We start from the raw sequence: 14,756 nt of genomic DNA on the forward strand, positions 1-14,756 counted from the left end.
GTGGGGGGTGGAGAAGAGGCTGGAGGGGCGAGAGGGGACTCAGGGAGATGCTAAGTCTCTTGCAGAATCAAGGTGAGAGTTCAAGGCTGTCAGCTGTTAGATGGGGACTCGAACTGGGAACTGATGAAGAGTTGGATAAAGGAGGAGGAGACCAACCCGGGAAGACAATGCAGGACTAGAGCAGGAGGAAGCCTGCAGGGCCAAGGGCGGGGGGTGGGGGAATGGCATTCCTGGAACCCCGGGGAAGGGCAGCAGTGGGAGAAGTGCCTCCAGCAGAAGCCGTAGCCTTGGCCGGAGGAACACAGCCTCTGCCAAGTGCAGCCCATCTGTGAGGAGCAGTGACTAGCTATCCCAGGCTCTCTCCTCTCACATTCCCATGCCAGCCAATGGGAAGCAGAGGGTGTGGAGACTAGGGGACAAAGGCTAAGGAGGTCAGTCCCCTGGCACACAGAGCCACAGAGAGTTGACGGCGGGTAGGCCCCTTGGAAATCATGTGGCCCCTTGTACTAGGGCAGACGTGAGGAACGGAAGCAGGGAGACTGCAGAGCTATTGAGAAGCTGAAAGTGAAAGGACGGGGACAGGGTGGACACACAGCAGGAGCCCCAGCCACCTCTCACTGCTCAAGGGAGGGTGGATGACGGACAGGGAAGGCCCAGGACACGGGTGTAGGCATGCTGGCCCATGTCCATCCCCGACTCAGGAGTTAGGTCACTGGGACGGATCACAGCAACGCTCGTCTGCGTGTCTGCACTGTGTGGGCTCTCAGAGGGATGTGGTGAGCAGAGGGCGAGAGAGTAACAAGGGGAGTCGTTTACAAACGGTGGTGGGAATGCGGTCAGATCACAGCGTTCGTTTACTATCAGAACTAGAAAGAATCAAAGAAACTGACAGCTCTTAGCCCCTCGCTTTGCAGGTGAGGAAACTGAGGCTCCGGGAGGTTAAGAGACCTGTGCACAGTGGCCATTCCTAAGTGGCAGGGACGAGATTCAAGCCGAGGGCCCTGTCTCAGCCTCATGCACTTTCTGTATCGTTATCCCGTGCAGTGACCCAAACAGGAAATCGGGCAGCACATACATCTCCACCTTAACAACCACAGCCTGTCCTGGTTTTGGTTGGGGCAGGGCTGCTTTTATTCCGTCTTTCACTTGAGAAAAGGCCATGTCCCACCTTCTCAAAGGGCTTGAGAAGAACCAGACAAAAGACCTGGCAGGTGGCTGTGTGCCTGCGGCAGCTTCTGCTCTCTGTTCTCCATCTCCCTCTCAGCTGTGAGAAGAACTGCGGGCCCGTGAATGCCGGCGGAGACGTCAGGCTCAAGGTCACCCTGGGAGACGACTCTGCAGCAGCCGTGTTCAGCTGGTATTTAGATGAAACCCCGCTGGAGAAGGTGAGGACTCCAGCAGGCACTCAAAGCCAGGACCACCTTATCTCTTTGATGGACCAGACCTGTGCCACGTGCCCAGGACTGAGCTGGGGGTGGGTCGACTCCACTTGGAGCCTGAAGAGTAGGAGTTGGGCCTGGGGGGTACGTTCCCCACAAGAAGACCAGGGCGCTGGTCAGAAGAAAGAACGGATGTGGGCGGCAGATGCTGTGCGAGCCCCAAGCCATCCCTTTCACCAGGCTGATGCACACAGCCCCCAGCCGCTGGGGAGTGACCCCCGAACAATAACCATGGGTCCAAGAGCCCAGCCCCCTCGCCTCTCAGAGAGAAATTCTGAGGCACAGCTCATGCTCCAGAGCTTCCTGTGGGTCCAGGCTGAAAGAAGCTGGATGCCTCCTGAAACCACTTCTTTGCCTACTTTCCTTCTCCACCCCTTTCTGCTTCCCTGGCTCCCCTCCTGGCTTTCCTGGGAGCCCTCCCTCCTAAAGGCCCTGCATACGAATCCTCACCTCAGGCTCTGCTCCCCGGGAGTCTGATGGAGGACGCACACCCTCGTACAGCTGGAGACGGGCTGCCTCGGGGAAGCAGGCGAGACTGCTGTCCATCCCTTGGAGACACATCCGAAAGGCCTCCCAGGGTCCGAAGCCACTGCCCTGCAGAGGCCTGTGGTCTGGCCACAGCCTCAGGGACCCGGGCTGTGCTCTCTTTCAGGCTGAGCCACTCCCGGAGGCCTGCAGACTCCGAGGATTCTGGCCGCGTTCTTTACTTCTCCTTGAGAGAAACACCTCCACTCTGCTGTTGAAAGGCTCCTTCCTGAAGACCCGGGGCCAGGCCGCCCGAATCAGAGTCACAGGTGGGAGGGCCTCCCTCTGTCTCTGGTCAGGATCCCACCTCCTGCAGAGCGGGAACCCAGATAAAGCTGTCAGTGCAGGGTGGGTGCCACACACGGGCTCTGGTGTGAATCTCTCCTCGGCCTCTTTCTAGCTGGGAGACTTTAGGCAACGGATTTGAGCTCCCTGGGCTTGGCTTCCTCACACCAAGAAACGGCTGCCTCAAAATTGTATGATGCAGGGTGATGAGACATCAGTGGTACAAAGCTGATCACCCTGGGGTGTGGAGCCTGCAGGATCCACCAGGACGATTCAGTGCTTCTCACTTAAAACGAGCTCAAAGCAGCAGAAAACGTAGGCTCTCAAAAAAGACAAACGATGGATGGATTCTTTTTCAGATGGAGTCCTTTGATTTGGTATTTCTCAAAGTGGCCCCTGGGCCACCCTCCCAGGGTAACCTGGGTACTAGTTTAGCATGCACCCTCTTGGGTTCACCCCAAACCTTCTAAATGAAGTCTAAGCTAAGGAATTCATTTTAACGGCCTCTCCCAGATTCTTTTTGAACAACCAGGATTAGAGCAGATGGTGTGGGGCGTTGCTTCAGGTTAGCTGGGGGCTCCTCATGATGCTATGGGGGCTTGCAGTTTTGGGTGGGATCTGCCTGTTTCCAGATCCTGGCTGTGGTCCTTCTTAGCTCGGTCTCTGCGCAAGTCATTACTTTCAGTATACTCCTTGCTCGCAAAGCCCCAGTAGTGGATGCTATTATTATTAGCGCCATTTTACAGATGAGCACCTGATTCTCGAAAAGGTCAAGGCCAAGGTGCCATGGCTAGGAAATGGCAGAACTGGGAGCCTATCTCTGCCCAGTTTCTCAAAGTGAGACCCTGGGATGCCTGTAGAGGCAGGGGAGGTGGTTGTTAGATATGCAGATTTCTGGGCCCTGCCTCAGAATATCCAGAATGGTCTCAGGCTCTGGAGAGGGCCTCAGAATCTGCATGCTGGACAAGCTCCCCAGGCGATCCTGAGCATGGTGGAGTTTGTGGGCCCCACACAGCCCCCTAAGCACCCTCTGTCTTCACTCCCCAGCTGTGGCCGGGCACGCCTATGGGGAGGACACCTTTGTGATCAGCTCCCTGCCTCCTCCGGAGGCGCCTACCTGCACCATTGCCCCACAGGAGGGCACCGTTCTGACGAGCTTCGCCATCTTCTGCAACGCCTCCGCCGCCCCGGGCCCCCTGGAGTACTGCTTCTGTCTGGAATCAGGTATCTCCCCACAGCTCCTGGGCTCATCCTCCCCAAGAACAGGCGCCCGTCTCTCTCTGGGAGCTGCCGAGAATATGTTCCAGGAGTGAGGGAGGTTTGCAGGATGAACCTGGACCCCCACCCCCAGGCACACTGACCCAGCCACACGACTCAGCGAGATGTGAAGAGGGGCCCCTCAGTATCTCCTCCACAAGCATGGAGGCCAAAATACCCTCTGTCCTGGCATGAGAGGTGAGGAGAGATGATGTGCAGAAGTAAGACCACTAGGCAAGAGCACCACTAGCAAGACACCACTAGCAAGACACCACTCCCCAACACACGCTCCGAGTAGCCCTGACTCTGGTCAGTCTGCAGCTTCTCAGGACAGAGATGGGCCCAGGTCACAGAAAGGTCAATAATGCTACTGACCCCACTTTTCGGGAGGCAGCAGGAAATGGGTGACGTCACAGAACATGCAGGGCTGAAAGACACTTGCAAAGGCTTACAGGAGGGATGAGACATGCAGAGCCCAGGCCAGTGTCCTGTCACCACAACCCGCACCCAGGACAGCAGCAGGGCATCAGCAGGAGAGACAGGGCAAGGGCCCACATTGCCTCTGCTCACCTGGCTGCGGGAGGGGGTTGGTCCTTGGAGGGTTCATCCGAGTCCTCGCCTACTCCTAATGGGCTCTGGCATTTTGTGACCCCTCACATGAGCTCGTCACATTGGGACCTTCTTCCAAACCTAGGCTCCAAGAGCATTGCTGGGGTGCTCCCCAATATCCAGCACTGAAGTCCACAATGATGTAAACTGAACACCCTGACTCCCCTTGAACGTGGAGGGGAGCTGCTATCAGACCCAGGGGAGGCAGTCTTCGTGGGGTGCCCCTCCAGGAGAGGGGGAGCGCAGGGCTGCTCAGGGGGCCGTGACTGGGTCTGAGCCTGGCGGGAAGCAATCCGAGGGAGGTAAGTAGATTTCATCTCAAAGCTGTGTCCTCCTAAACGGAGATGCCAGGCTCGCTGCTCCAGTTCCGACTGGTTACTCCTCTGTGGCACCTCCCTCTGCCTCCCTGAAGTGAGCAAGGGGGCAGGGGAGGGTGACCGTAAAAAGATGATGTGTCAATTACAATTCCATAACTGCGTGATTGTCCACACACCACAGTGAAGAGTGGTTCAGTGACAGGCGGGTCCCCTTTAAGGATACGCACTCATTCATTCATTTTTACAACAAACATGTACTGAACACCAGGCTCTGCTCTAGGCACTGCATACAGAGCAATGAACGGAACAGAGGAAGTCTCTGACCTCACTGTATTTACAATTAGTGGTGGAGACTCCTGGTGAACAAAGACACAGGACAGGCTGTGCTGTTTCAGACAGAGCAGCAGGGACGGCCCTTGTACCGGAAGTGACACTGAAGGAGTTTGGGTGTGGTGTGAATTCCTGAAGATCTCCTCCTCCTCCTCCTCTCTTTTTACAGTGTGGTTTACCACCTTGACTTTTTGTTTTTGTAAATGGGGGATTATTCCTCTGACAACTTTCACGGATTTTTGTAAAATTATCCCCACGTCACAGCAGCATGGGACTACCTAGAGAGGACAGAGGATCCGCATAAACGCCTGTCTTCTCCCTGAAAGTACGGAAGCCCCTGAGGGGGACTTTGTATCCTAAGCCCCTAAGGGGCTTCTGTGTCCTTGTCATCAGGCTCTACGTTGGTGCGTTTCCAGCCTCCGTGGGGCCTGGGGATGCCCCCCTGATTGTTGACTGTCCACTTGCCAGGTTCCTGTCTGTACTGTGGTCCTGACTCTGCCCTCCCATCAGTCTACCTGCCACTTGGAAAAGAAAGCAATGACTTTGTGCTGACGGTGGTCATCTCCGTCTCCAACCGCGAGGGGGACAGACAGCAGACCCACGCAGTGGTGAAGGTGGGCGGCAGCCACCGTTTCTCCACAGAGACAACTTCATGACTCTGAACCTCACCAAGAGGTTGGCAGGGTTGAAGGGAGCTGAGCGCATGACCGGATGAGTGGCTGATTCATTCCCTCCTTCAACATGTATTTACAGAGCACTTACTGTGGTCCTGGGGATACAGCCACGGACCAGAAAGACATGGTGTCTACCTTTGTAGATCTTATGTCAAGTGGCCGGTGTGGGGGAAGAGTCAGGGGACCGGAGGCGGGTGGGGCAAAAGGCCAGTGGCTGCAGAGTCCAGAGGAAGATTAGCCAACAGGGCTACAAGGCAGACGTTGGAGCTAATCTCAAGCGAATTTCAAGGGTCAAGAGCCAGGTGGAAGGGAAGGGCCTGAGAGCCCAGTGAGGAAGGCAGAGAGGGGTGAAGCAATGACCTGTCCGAGGCTTGCTTGCTGTGGCCGTCACTCGTGGGTCCGCTGCCCTCAAGCCCGGGGAGAGTCCCCATGCCAGGTGCAAAGCCATCCAGCCCTGCTCAGTTTACTACGCGCAGCCCTGGGACTTGAGGCTCTAGGTCCTGAAACAAGAACCGGTGGGTTGAGATCCTCCAGCTCTGAGCCCGTCTCTGGTCTCCCCCTTAGGTGGGGCGTGAGGACACCCGTGTGGAGGATGAGGCATTCCAGGCTGCAGTGTGGGACACGGTCACTGCTGCTCTGCAGGGCGGGCAGGGCCCTGAGCAGCTCTTCCAGCTGGCCAGATCCGTATCATCCCTGCTGGACCAGCAGTGCCAGGGGCCAGGCTCCGGGCGGCCGCAGAGAGTGGATGCCAGACAGAAGGTACTCCTGAGGGGTCCCTTGGCTGGGGTCCCGGGTCTTCATGCAGGCATCAGGGGTGGCGGAGCGGGGTCCACGGATCTGTGGAGAAGCCTCTGGGGTTTCACAAGTTGCTGATGTCACCTCCCTCTTCTGGTCCTTTCAATGAGTGACATAAAATGAAGGCAACCTGCTTTCTCTGCTCAGTCTCAGGAAGGCTTCGAGGGTGGGAGGGAATTTAGAGGGTATCTCTCCAGTCTCTTTCTCTTAAAGAGAGAGAGAGGGAGGCCCAGAGGAGAAAAGTGACTCCGTCTTGGTCATACAGTTAATGGCTTGATGGTGTCCCAGCTCTGTCATTCACTCGCTCACCATCTCTACCGTCCCAGCTCTGTGACTAAAACTCTCTAAGTCTCTGTTTCCCCATCTGGAAAGTGGGGGTAATAAGAGTATTGTCCTCAGAAGGTTGTGGTGAGTGGGTTTTTGTTTTTTGTCTTTTTAGGCCCGCACGCGCAGCATATGGAGGTTCCCAGGCTTGGGGTCGAATCGGAGCTGTAGCCACCAGCCTACACCACAGCCACAGCAACACCAGATCCGAGTTGCGTCTGTGACCTACAGGTGGTGAGTGTTAAACAAGAATTATATGCCCTGTAGCTGTAGGTCGAATCATATGAGTGGCCAACATTCAACCAGTTGTAATCCACAAAAATGGCCACTCCATATGTTACAACCTAGAATTACAAACAATCCTGACAGAGGGTGTGACTATTTCCACTTCCAGTGCACGCTAGGCGAGTAGGAACAAGCACACGCGGGCACGCTACCTGCGTGCAGCACACTCGGCAGCACACCTGCGGGGCAGGGAGGTCAGCAGACAGACTTCTCTGCGCCCCGAAGGCTTTGCAGCAAGTCTGTAGCACAGTGCAGACAATGGGAGCAGCTTTCCCGGGGCCACATTCCCAGGAGGTGGTGAAGATGGGTTCAAAGCCAGGCTGCTCTTCCCCCCGTCCGCCTCCAGCCCTCTCATCCCAGCCCCCCGCTTCACATGAGTGCCCCCCTCCCACCACACACCCCCCTCCCCGGCTCTTCTGCACCCTGAGCACTTCTTACAGCAAACCTCCCTTCGGATGCCCTGGGGTCCTCAGCACACTTCTGCACAGTCTGACCCAAGGTCTTCTCAGGAAACAGTGGGGTCCTGGCAGGAGACAGAAGTCAAGCCCTCGCTGGCTGATGGAGAAGACAGTTCTTAAAAGGGCTCTGTGGAGAAACATGGGGGCAAGGTTTCAGAAGCAAACGAGAGACAACAGAGGACCCCAGGGGCCCAGCCTGAAGTGACCAGAATCCGGAAGGGGCAGCTGCGTGTGGAGGGGGCTCCCTGCAGGAGCGGAGGCCTGGAAGAGTGAGGCAGGCAACCCTGGCAGGGAGGCCCTGGGAGCAGAGCTGCCAGCCCCTCTCCTCCTGCCCTTCAGCTCCCGCTGAGTGAAGCCATGGCTGGGAGGGTCTGCAGCCGGGGACACCTCCACGCAGGCAGCCTCCAGGATGGCGGCCGAGGACAGCAGGAAGATTTGCAGAGGCAAATAGGCGGTTATACCTGAGTTTCCCTCCAGAATATTCTGACAGGAGTCCCCTCACAGACAGGCTTATTCTTCCCTCCACCCAAGAATGGAGGCCTGGATGTACCTTGAGCTCATGGCAGACATACTCGAATGCCGCAGCTGCCCTGCAAGACTGTCGGATGGTTACATGAGCAGCCTGTGAGCTGCAGGCAGGACAGGAGGGGTTGAGGGACCGCTCACTGGCATCTGCGCTCTCCCAAATGGCTGGCTGCATTTAAATTAAAGTGAACTTCACTGAAAAAAAGTTAAAAATTCAATTCTCCAGTTGCACTAGCTACGTGTCAGGGACTATATATGCAGTCACCTTTGGCAAGTGGCTATATTATTGCTCAGCATGGGGACAGAACTTCCATCAATGCAGAACACTCTGGGAGGTCCCATCATGGCTCAGAGGTAATGAACCCGACTAGGATCCATGAGGGTACAGGTTCTATCCCTGGCTTCCCTCAGTGTGTTAAGGATCCAGTGTTGCCGTGAGCTGTGTGGTGCAGGTGGCAGAGACAGCTCAGATCCCACATTGCTGTGGCTGTGGTGTAGGCCGGCAGCTGCAGCTCCGATTCAACCCCTAGCCTGGGAACTTCCATATGTTGTGGGTGTGGCCCTAAAAACCAAAAGAAATTATATTCTTAGGTTTTTCTCTGCCACTGCCAAAGCCAGCCCCTAGTTAGGACTTTGTGGCTTAGAAAGTGTGTTCCTCAGAAGCTCCAGAAGGGCTGGCTTAAGGCAGAAGTTAAGGGATGGCTGGAGGGAACCTTGTCCCTATTGCCCTAAAGGCATATAGGGACCAAGTCTGCAATAAGATTCCATCCACACTGGGCCATCAAGTAATCTAGTTCCTGAATTTCATGCCATTTTAGTCACAATGACACTCTGAGACACGATTTGTTTTTGTTTGTTTCTGTCTTTTCTAGGGCCATATCTGTGGCATACGGAGGTTCCCAGTCTAGGGGTCTAATCAGAGCTGTAGCTGCTGGCCTACGCCAAAGCCACAGCACCACAGAATCCGAGCCGCATCTGTGACCTACACCACAGCTCACGGCAATGCCAGATCCTTAACCCACTGAGCGAGGCCGGGATCGAGCCTGCAACCTTATGGATCCTAGTCAGATTCATTAACCACGGTGCCACAACGGAACTCCCATTTATTTTCCATTTATTTTTAAATACTGACAGATTTTACAGATTTGAAGATTTGGAGAAAGCTGGAGACATCCTGTGTTAGTTTCCTCCTGCTTCTATAACAAATGAACATAAATGTAAGGACTTAAAACTACATGAATGTATTATCCTACAGTTCTGGAGGTCAGAAGTTTGAAATAGTCTCACTGGCTGAAGCCAAGGTGTTGGCAGGGCTGTGAACCATCTGGAGGCTCCAGGGGGGAATGTGTCCATTGGCTTCTCCAGCTTCTAGAAGCTGCCCACATTCCCTGCTCCATTTCCAATACTCCCATCTTCAAATCCCTGCCCCATTCCCTGCTCCCTCCCTTCCTCTCCTCCCTTCCCCTCCTCCCCTCCTTCCCTCTCCCTCTCCACCACCACTGCCTCCACCATCACGTCTCCTTCTCCAGCTCTGACCCTGCCACCCTGCTCTTACAAAGACCCTTGGGAGTACATCGGTCCCACCTGGGTGATACAGGATACTCTCTCCGTCGCAGAATCCCGAACTTAAACCTCCAAAGAGATTCTGCCAAAGTGCCTTTCCAAGGCAACGTATCCATGGGTTTCAAGGATTAGGACATGGCTATCTTTGGGAGGCTGTGGTTCTGCCCATCACACATCCTAGGAGAGAAAGAGAGGCTGACCAGCTTTGGAAAACCCCAAATGAGCCCGGTCACTTGCTCTGAGCCCAAATCTTCTGAAACAGCTTCATCAAGCCACTGGGATTGCATTTCCTCTCTCTGCCTTCCTCCCTCTGTGCCAAGGTCAGGGAGCGTATCCTGGGGTCACTGGCTGTGGCCAGTGCCACGCTGGGGGACATGCCGAGGGTGCAGGAGCTGGCTGAGGTGCTGAAAGAGGTGACTCAGCGCAGTGAGGAGCTCACGCCCTCGGCTCAGGTGAGTAGTTCCCCCGCACTGAGCCAGGCCACAGGACACACAGCTCCGCAGTGGGTGGCTGACGACTAACCCCAGCCTAGGTCCAAGGTCCCTCAGTCACAGGGCCTTCAAGTCTTCTGCCATCTTGTTTTGAGGGTCCCATGTGGGTGGTGCCAAGGGAGGAAAGGTGCCCCTCCTGCAGCTCTGGGTCTCACCCTGCCTGTGGTGGCCTGGGTGCTTGCACACCTCACCCCCCACCAGCTGATGGGCAGCTCAATCTAACTAATCACTGGGTGGTCAAGTGTGTGTCCAGCTGCTGCTGCTGATGCTGCTGCTGCTGCTGACCCACCCGTGTCCCCCACTGGACAGCTCCCAGCTCCTGCCTTTCTTAGCCTGAGGGCCTTTTCTGACCTCCCTCCAGAGTCCACTCTGCCCACCGCCACGGCAGGCTAGATATGTCAGGGGATTATGCCGTTCTCTGTGAGTAATGGGCTGTGGGGCAGTTACCCCGGCTCCCTGGTCCCTCTTGGTGGAGAACTCCCCAGCAGGACTGAGCCCCAGGTAGTAGACTTGGTCACCGCAGACTGGCTTCCGACCCTTCCCTGGAGTCCCACTTCCCTACTCTGCCTCCAGTGTTCCCTGGGCTTATCTCCGAATGAATGACATTTTCAAATCCTTGCCTTGGTACCTGCTTTTCGGAGAACTTGAAAGAAATCGCCATGTTCCCAGCATTATGGCAGCCAAGTGTCCATAAAAGCAGTGAAGGAGGCAGCTGTCTGGCTCTGTCCTACCCACTCCGTCAGGAGGTCGTCCCCCTCCCAGTCCCTGTCTGGAAGCCAGCAATGCTGCTCTTTACCTTTGGGGGCCCCGGGGTCATCAATATCATATGTCCCACCTCCACAGCCACTTGCCCACGCATCCCGTCTACATGTCCATACACATCCGTCTCTCCATCCTGCCACTCATTCATCCCCCCAGTAACGTATTCATTCATTCCGCACAAGCTCCCAAAGGCCTCGTATGCACCAGGTACTATGCAACTCACTGAAAATTCAGCAGCAAATCACACAGACGTGGCCTCTGCCCTCACGGTGCTTTTTGACCACTGGGGCAGCCAGGTGCTAAGCAAATCAGTCCAGCCAGCCAGCCCTAGGCAGTGACTGTTTACTGAAGGCCGACTACAGGCTGAGCGTTGTGCAAGGCACTCTGGGGAAGATTCAGAGCTGGACTGGGCTACTGTCCTGAAGGAACTCAGCACAGTGTAGGGAAGGAACACCCGGCCTCAAGCCAGTGACACAGGCAGCCTGTGTGATGGGCCTGGTTCTCCCTCTGAGTCCCCTCCCCCTTGCTCCCCTCCATGGCAGCGTGTGTCCCTTGAATGGCATAGGGGAAGGTCTGCTCCAGGCAGGGGCTCACGCTGCTCTTTCTCTTCCTCTGGGTGAGTCTAGCGGGAGGCCAGCTGGGCTCTGCAGCACGCCAGTGAGGCCCTGTTGGCCGTGAGTGCCAAGGCCCATCCTGAGGACCAGAGGCGCCAGGCGGCTACCAGGGACCTGTTTCAGGCTGTAGGCAGTGTGCTGGAAGCATCTCTGAGGGACAGAGCAGAAGAGCCCGCAAAGGCTAACGGCAGCCAGGTTGGTACCCCAGTCCAGACACAGACCTCACACTCACCATGTGCCCAGGTCGCACCAGCGTTTCCAGGTGGATCTTCCTCCCCATCTTGCAGATGAGCAAACTGAGGCCCTGAGGTTAGAGTCCTTTCTAGGAGCTGGAGGAAAGGCTCTGGAGACCGGAGCTTCAGTGAGGCAGTATGGGAGAGCAGATCAAGTGCAGGCTCTGAAGGAGGGGGCCTGAGTTCAAATCCTGCCCCTGTCACTTACGAGCTGCGGACAAGTGACACAACGTCCTGCAGCTTCATCTCCTCATCTGTAGTAGGGGGATGAGCTCTGCCTCATCCCAGAGAGGCCAACAGTTGGAGAGATTGTATATCCATGCTCACAGGTTTTTTTTTTTTCCCTTTTAGGGCCACACCCAAGGCATCTGGAAGTTCCTAGGCCGGGGTCGAACTGGAGCTGCAGCTGCCTGACTATACCACAGCCACAGCAATGTAGGATCTGGGCCGCATCTGCGACCTACAGCACAGTTCACGGCAATGCCAGATCCTTAACCCAGTGAGCAAAGCCGGGAAATGAACCTGTGTCCTCATGGATGCTAGGTGGGTTCGATTCCGCTGAGTCACAATGGGAACTCCATGCTCGCAAGTTTGAATTCAACTTCTGGTTCAGGCAGCCAAGGGCATGGCATGATTTTAGAAGGGAGGCAGTCCCCAGGGTGAGAAGAAATGCAACGCAGTTATGTGGCCCAGCACCCAGGACGGCATCACGACGGAGCCACAAAACCCATCCTGCGCTGCTCCACAGCCCTGTCCTCTGTGGAGCCATCACTCTAGTCAAGAACACACACACACACACACACACTAACGCACACCTCAAAACACTCACATTCATACATACATTCAATCACACTCACACATCCATTTATAGGCACTCACTTATACGCTCTCTCACACACACTCCTGCACATACACAGACACACATTTACACTCATATCTTCACACATGGCCACACAGCCACACAGATTCCCACAAATGGCTACAGGCTTACATAAAGCCACATACCCACACTCACTCATGCTCGCTTATACTCACACACCGTCAAAGCACACTCATACTCCCTCAGACACTCACACATACCCACATACCCACACCCAGATATGTACATGCACACACGGTCCCCTCCACACACACATTCACATTCACACACACTCAACACACACAGATGCACACACACACACACACATGTGCGCACACACACACAATCTGTGCTCTGATAGGTACTCTGCAAATCTCCAGAACTCCCAGGGCCCTCTTGCTGCCACGGCTTAGCGAGGCCACGTCTTCATCGGGGCTTTGGATGGGTGGGGATGGAGTCTGAGCCCAGGAGACCTGGTGGAATGGTTGTGTCTGTGAGTCTCTATTTTCCCTGTGCTATGGCTAGACGTCAGGGTCCCGAGCAGAGAGAGGCACAGAATGTCACAATTCAGCGAGGACACAGGGGTCAGAAGCCCTGCTGTGATCCCAGCACTTCACGGTATCAGCGCCCGGCCTCTGCGAGTCACTGACTCTCTCCCTGCCTCTGTCTGCTAAAATGGGGGTGTAAAAGCATCTGCTCCCCGAGCTTGGGATCCTGTAAGTGCTTACTCTTGGGTCCTCCGGTGCCTGGCGCTCAGTAAATGGCTTCCATCCAGGCTCGGCCCCGTGCCCCTGCCCTCTCCCAGTCCCTGCCAAGGGCCCGTGCTGGCCTGGTGGCAGTAAGCAGCGGTGCTATGGAGCCCAGCCTACAGCAGCATCCCCAGTTTTCTCTTCCAGACAGTCACAGTGTCCCAGCTGCTCAGAGCCGTGGAACGTGTCCAGGATACCCTCCTGCTGGGGAGACTGCCCGGGGGCCTTCCAACCACACTGGCCACACCCTCCATCTCCGTGTATACAAACAGGTAACTCGCTGTACTGCGGGGCCCGGGGCCCTGAGAAAGCTCATCCCCTGACCTGGCTCATTCCACACCCACTTCCCAAGACCCTGTGACAGGCAGAGCCCAGGAGACCCGCAGAGGGGAGGTGATGGGACCTAGAAGTAGGAAGGGCTTTTCACAGAGTGAAGGTCCCTGTGTTGGGTGTCTGTACAGCACAGGAAGGTGAATGCCACCCCAGTGCCAGAGCCACCCATGTGTCCTGAGAGACAGGTCACGCTGGGCTGTGCCAGCGAGGGGGCCGAATGAATGAAGGGGCCCAGCCCACTTTTAGCCTCGAGAGTGTGTCTGGCAAGCACACGGCTCCGTGCACCTGTGGGATTCAGGATGCGTGTGCTGTGGGAGTAGTTCCTTGGAGTGCCTGCCCAGCTCTCACTGGGCCCTCCAGTACCTTGGGGTGCCCTCCTCCTTCCATTCCTCCCCTTGATACTCGGGGCAGGCCCTGCTGGAACCCCCGGGGACAAAACACCCTCCCTTGGTTCTTCCTCCCAGAGTTGTCCTCTTGGCTCCAGGGGCAGTTTCCCAAAGCAACATTCTAATCAGGACGAGGATTTGAAACCAGGTTCCCGTCTACTCCAATGGGACGAGGTCAAGGGCCAGTAAAGCTGGCTTTATGGGAGCCGAGACATCAGAGATCAAGTAAGAAGGGGAGCTAAGCCTGGAGAAATGTCTAGGATATAGTCCAAGCTCAGGCATTCATTCAACAAAACATGTGCCAGGCCCTGCTCCAGGCACTGGGGTGCTGCAACAGGAAAGGTGGCCAAAGCCCCGTCCTCGTGGAGTCGCCAGCCCAGCCTGGAGGTGCCAGCTGCCTTTTATGCTGCCCCTACTGAGGCAAACATTCAGAACCATGTAAACGATCAAAACAGAACCACCCACTCTGATGCTAAAGCCAGGCTCCCTATAGAACAAGAGGCAGGCAGATCTTCCTCTGACCCTGACCTTCTCCTCTCTCCCTGCACCTCTGTTCTCACCTTGTGGACAGAATACTGCCGCAGGGTTGGCGAGGCTCCTCCGTGCACGTTGCTGCAGCCAGCTCTGCGACCTTCACCCTGCCCGCTGCCCCCTCCCTCGGCTCCATGGAAGATAGTCGGGAGCCTGTGGACATAAGGGTAACAAGAGAAAGAACCTCCTTGGGAACAGCCCTTTCCAGGTCGCAAAGCTCTTGCACAAAAGTTTGCTCATTTACATGGATAACAGCCTTGCCAATGTAATGGGTGAGGCTCAGTGATTTGCCCAAGGCCATAAGCAAAGTGGCAGAGGTGGGATTCAGACCCAGGCTTCTGACGCCCCCGGCCATCCTCTTCCCACTGTGCTGTGGAATTTTTTGGTCCAGTTAGTCACTGGAAATGAAGCT

General features: G+C 55.8%; 1 protein-coding gene across 1 annotated transcript in view; it reads left to right on the forward strand.

The window, feature by feature from the left end:
• PKD1L2 (polycystin 1 like 2) overlaps nt 1-14,756 on the forward strand; it is a 101,478-nt gene that overhangs the window by 35,761 nt on the left and 50,961 nt on the right. Inside the window, 9 exon segments of the mRNA XM_021096997.1 lie at nt 1,265-1,385; nt 2,092-2,233; nt 3,297-3,473; nt 5,231-5,376; nt 6,001-6,195; nt 9,707-9,838; nt 11,266-11,448; nt 13,242-13,366; nt 14,385-14,511. Coding sequence (XP_020952656.1) covers nt 1,265-1,385; nt 2,092-2,233; nt 3,297-3,473; nt 5,231-5,376; nt 6,001-6,195; nt 9,707-9,838; nt 11,266-11,448; nt 13,242-13,366; nt 14,385-14,511 — 1,348 coding nt within the window.

This window comes from Sus scrofa, chromosome 6 (assembly GCF_000003025.6).
Source record: "Sus scrofa isolate TJ Tabasco breed Duroc chromosome 6, Sscrofa11.1, whole genome shotgun sequence".
NCBI classification, from domain to species: domain Eukaryota; kingdom Metazoa; phylum Chordata; class Mammalia; order Artiodactyla; family Suidae; genus Sus; species Sus scrofa.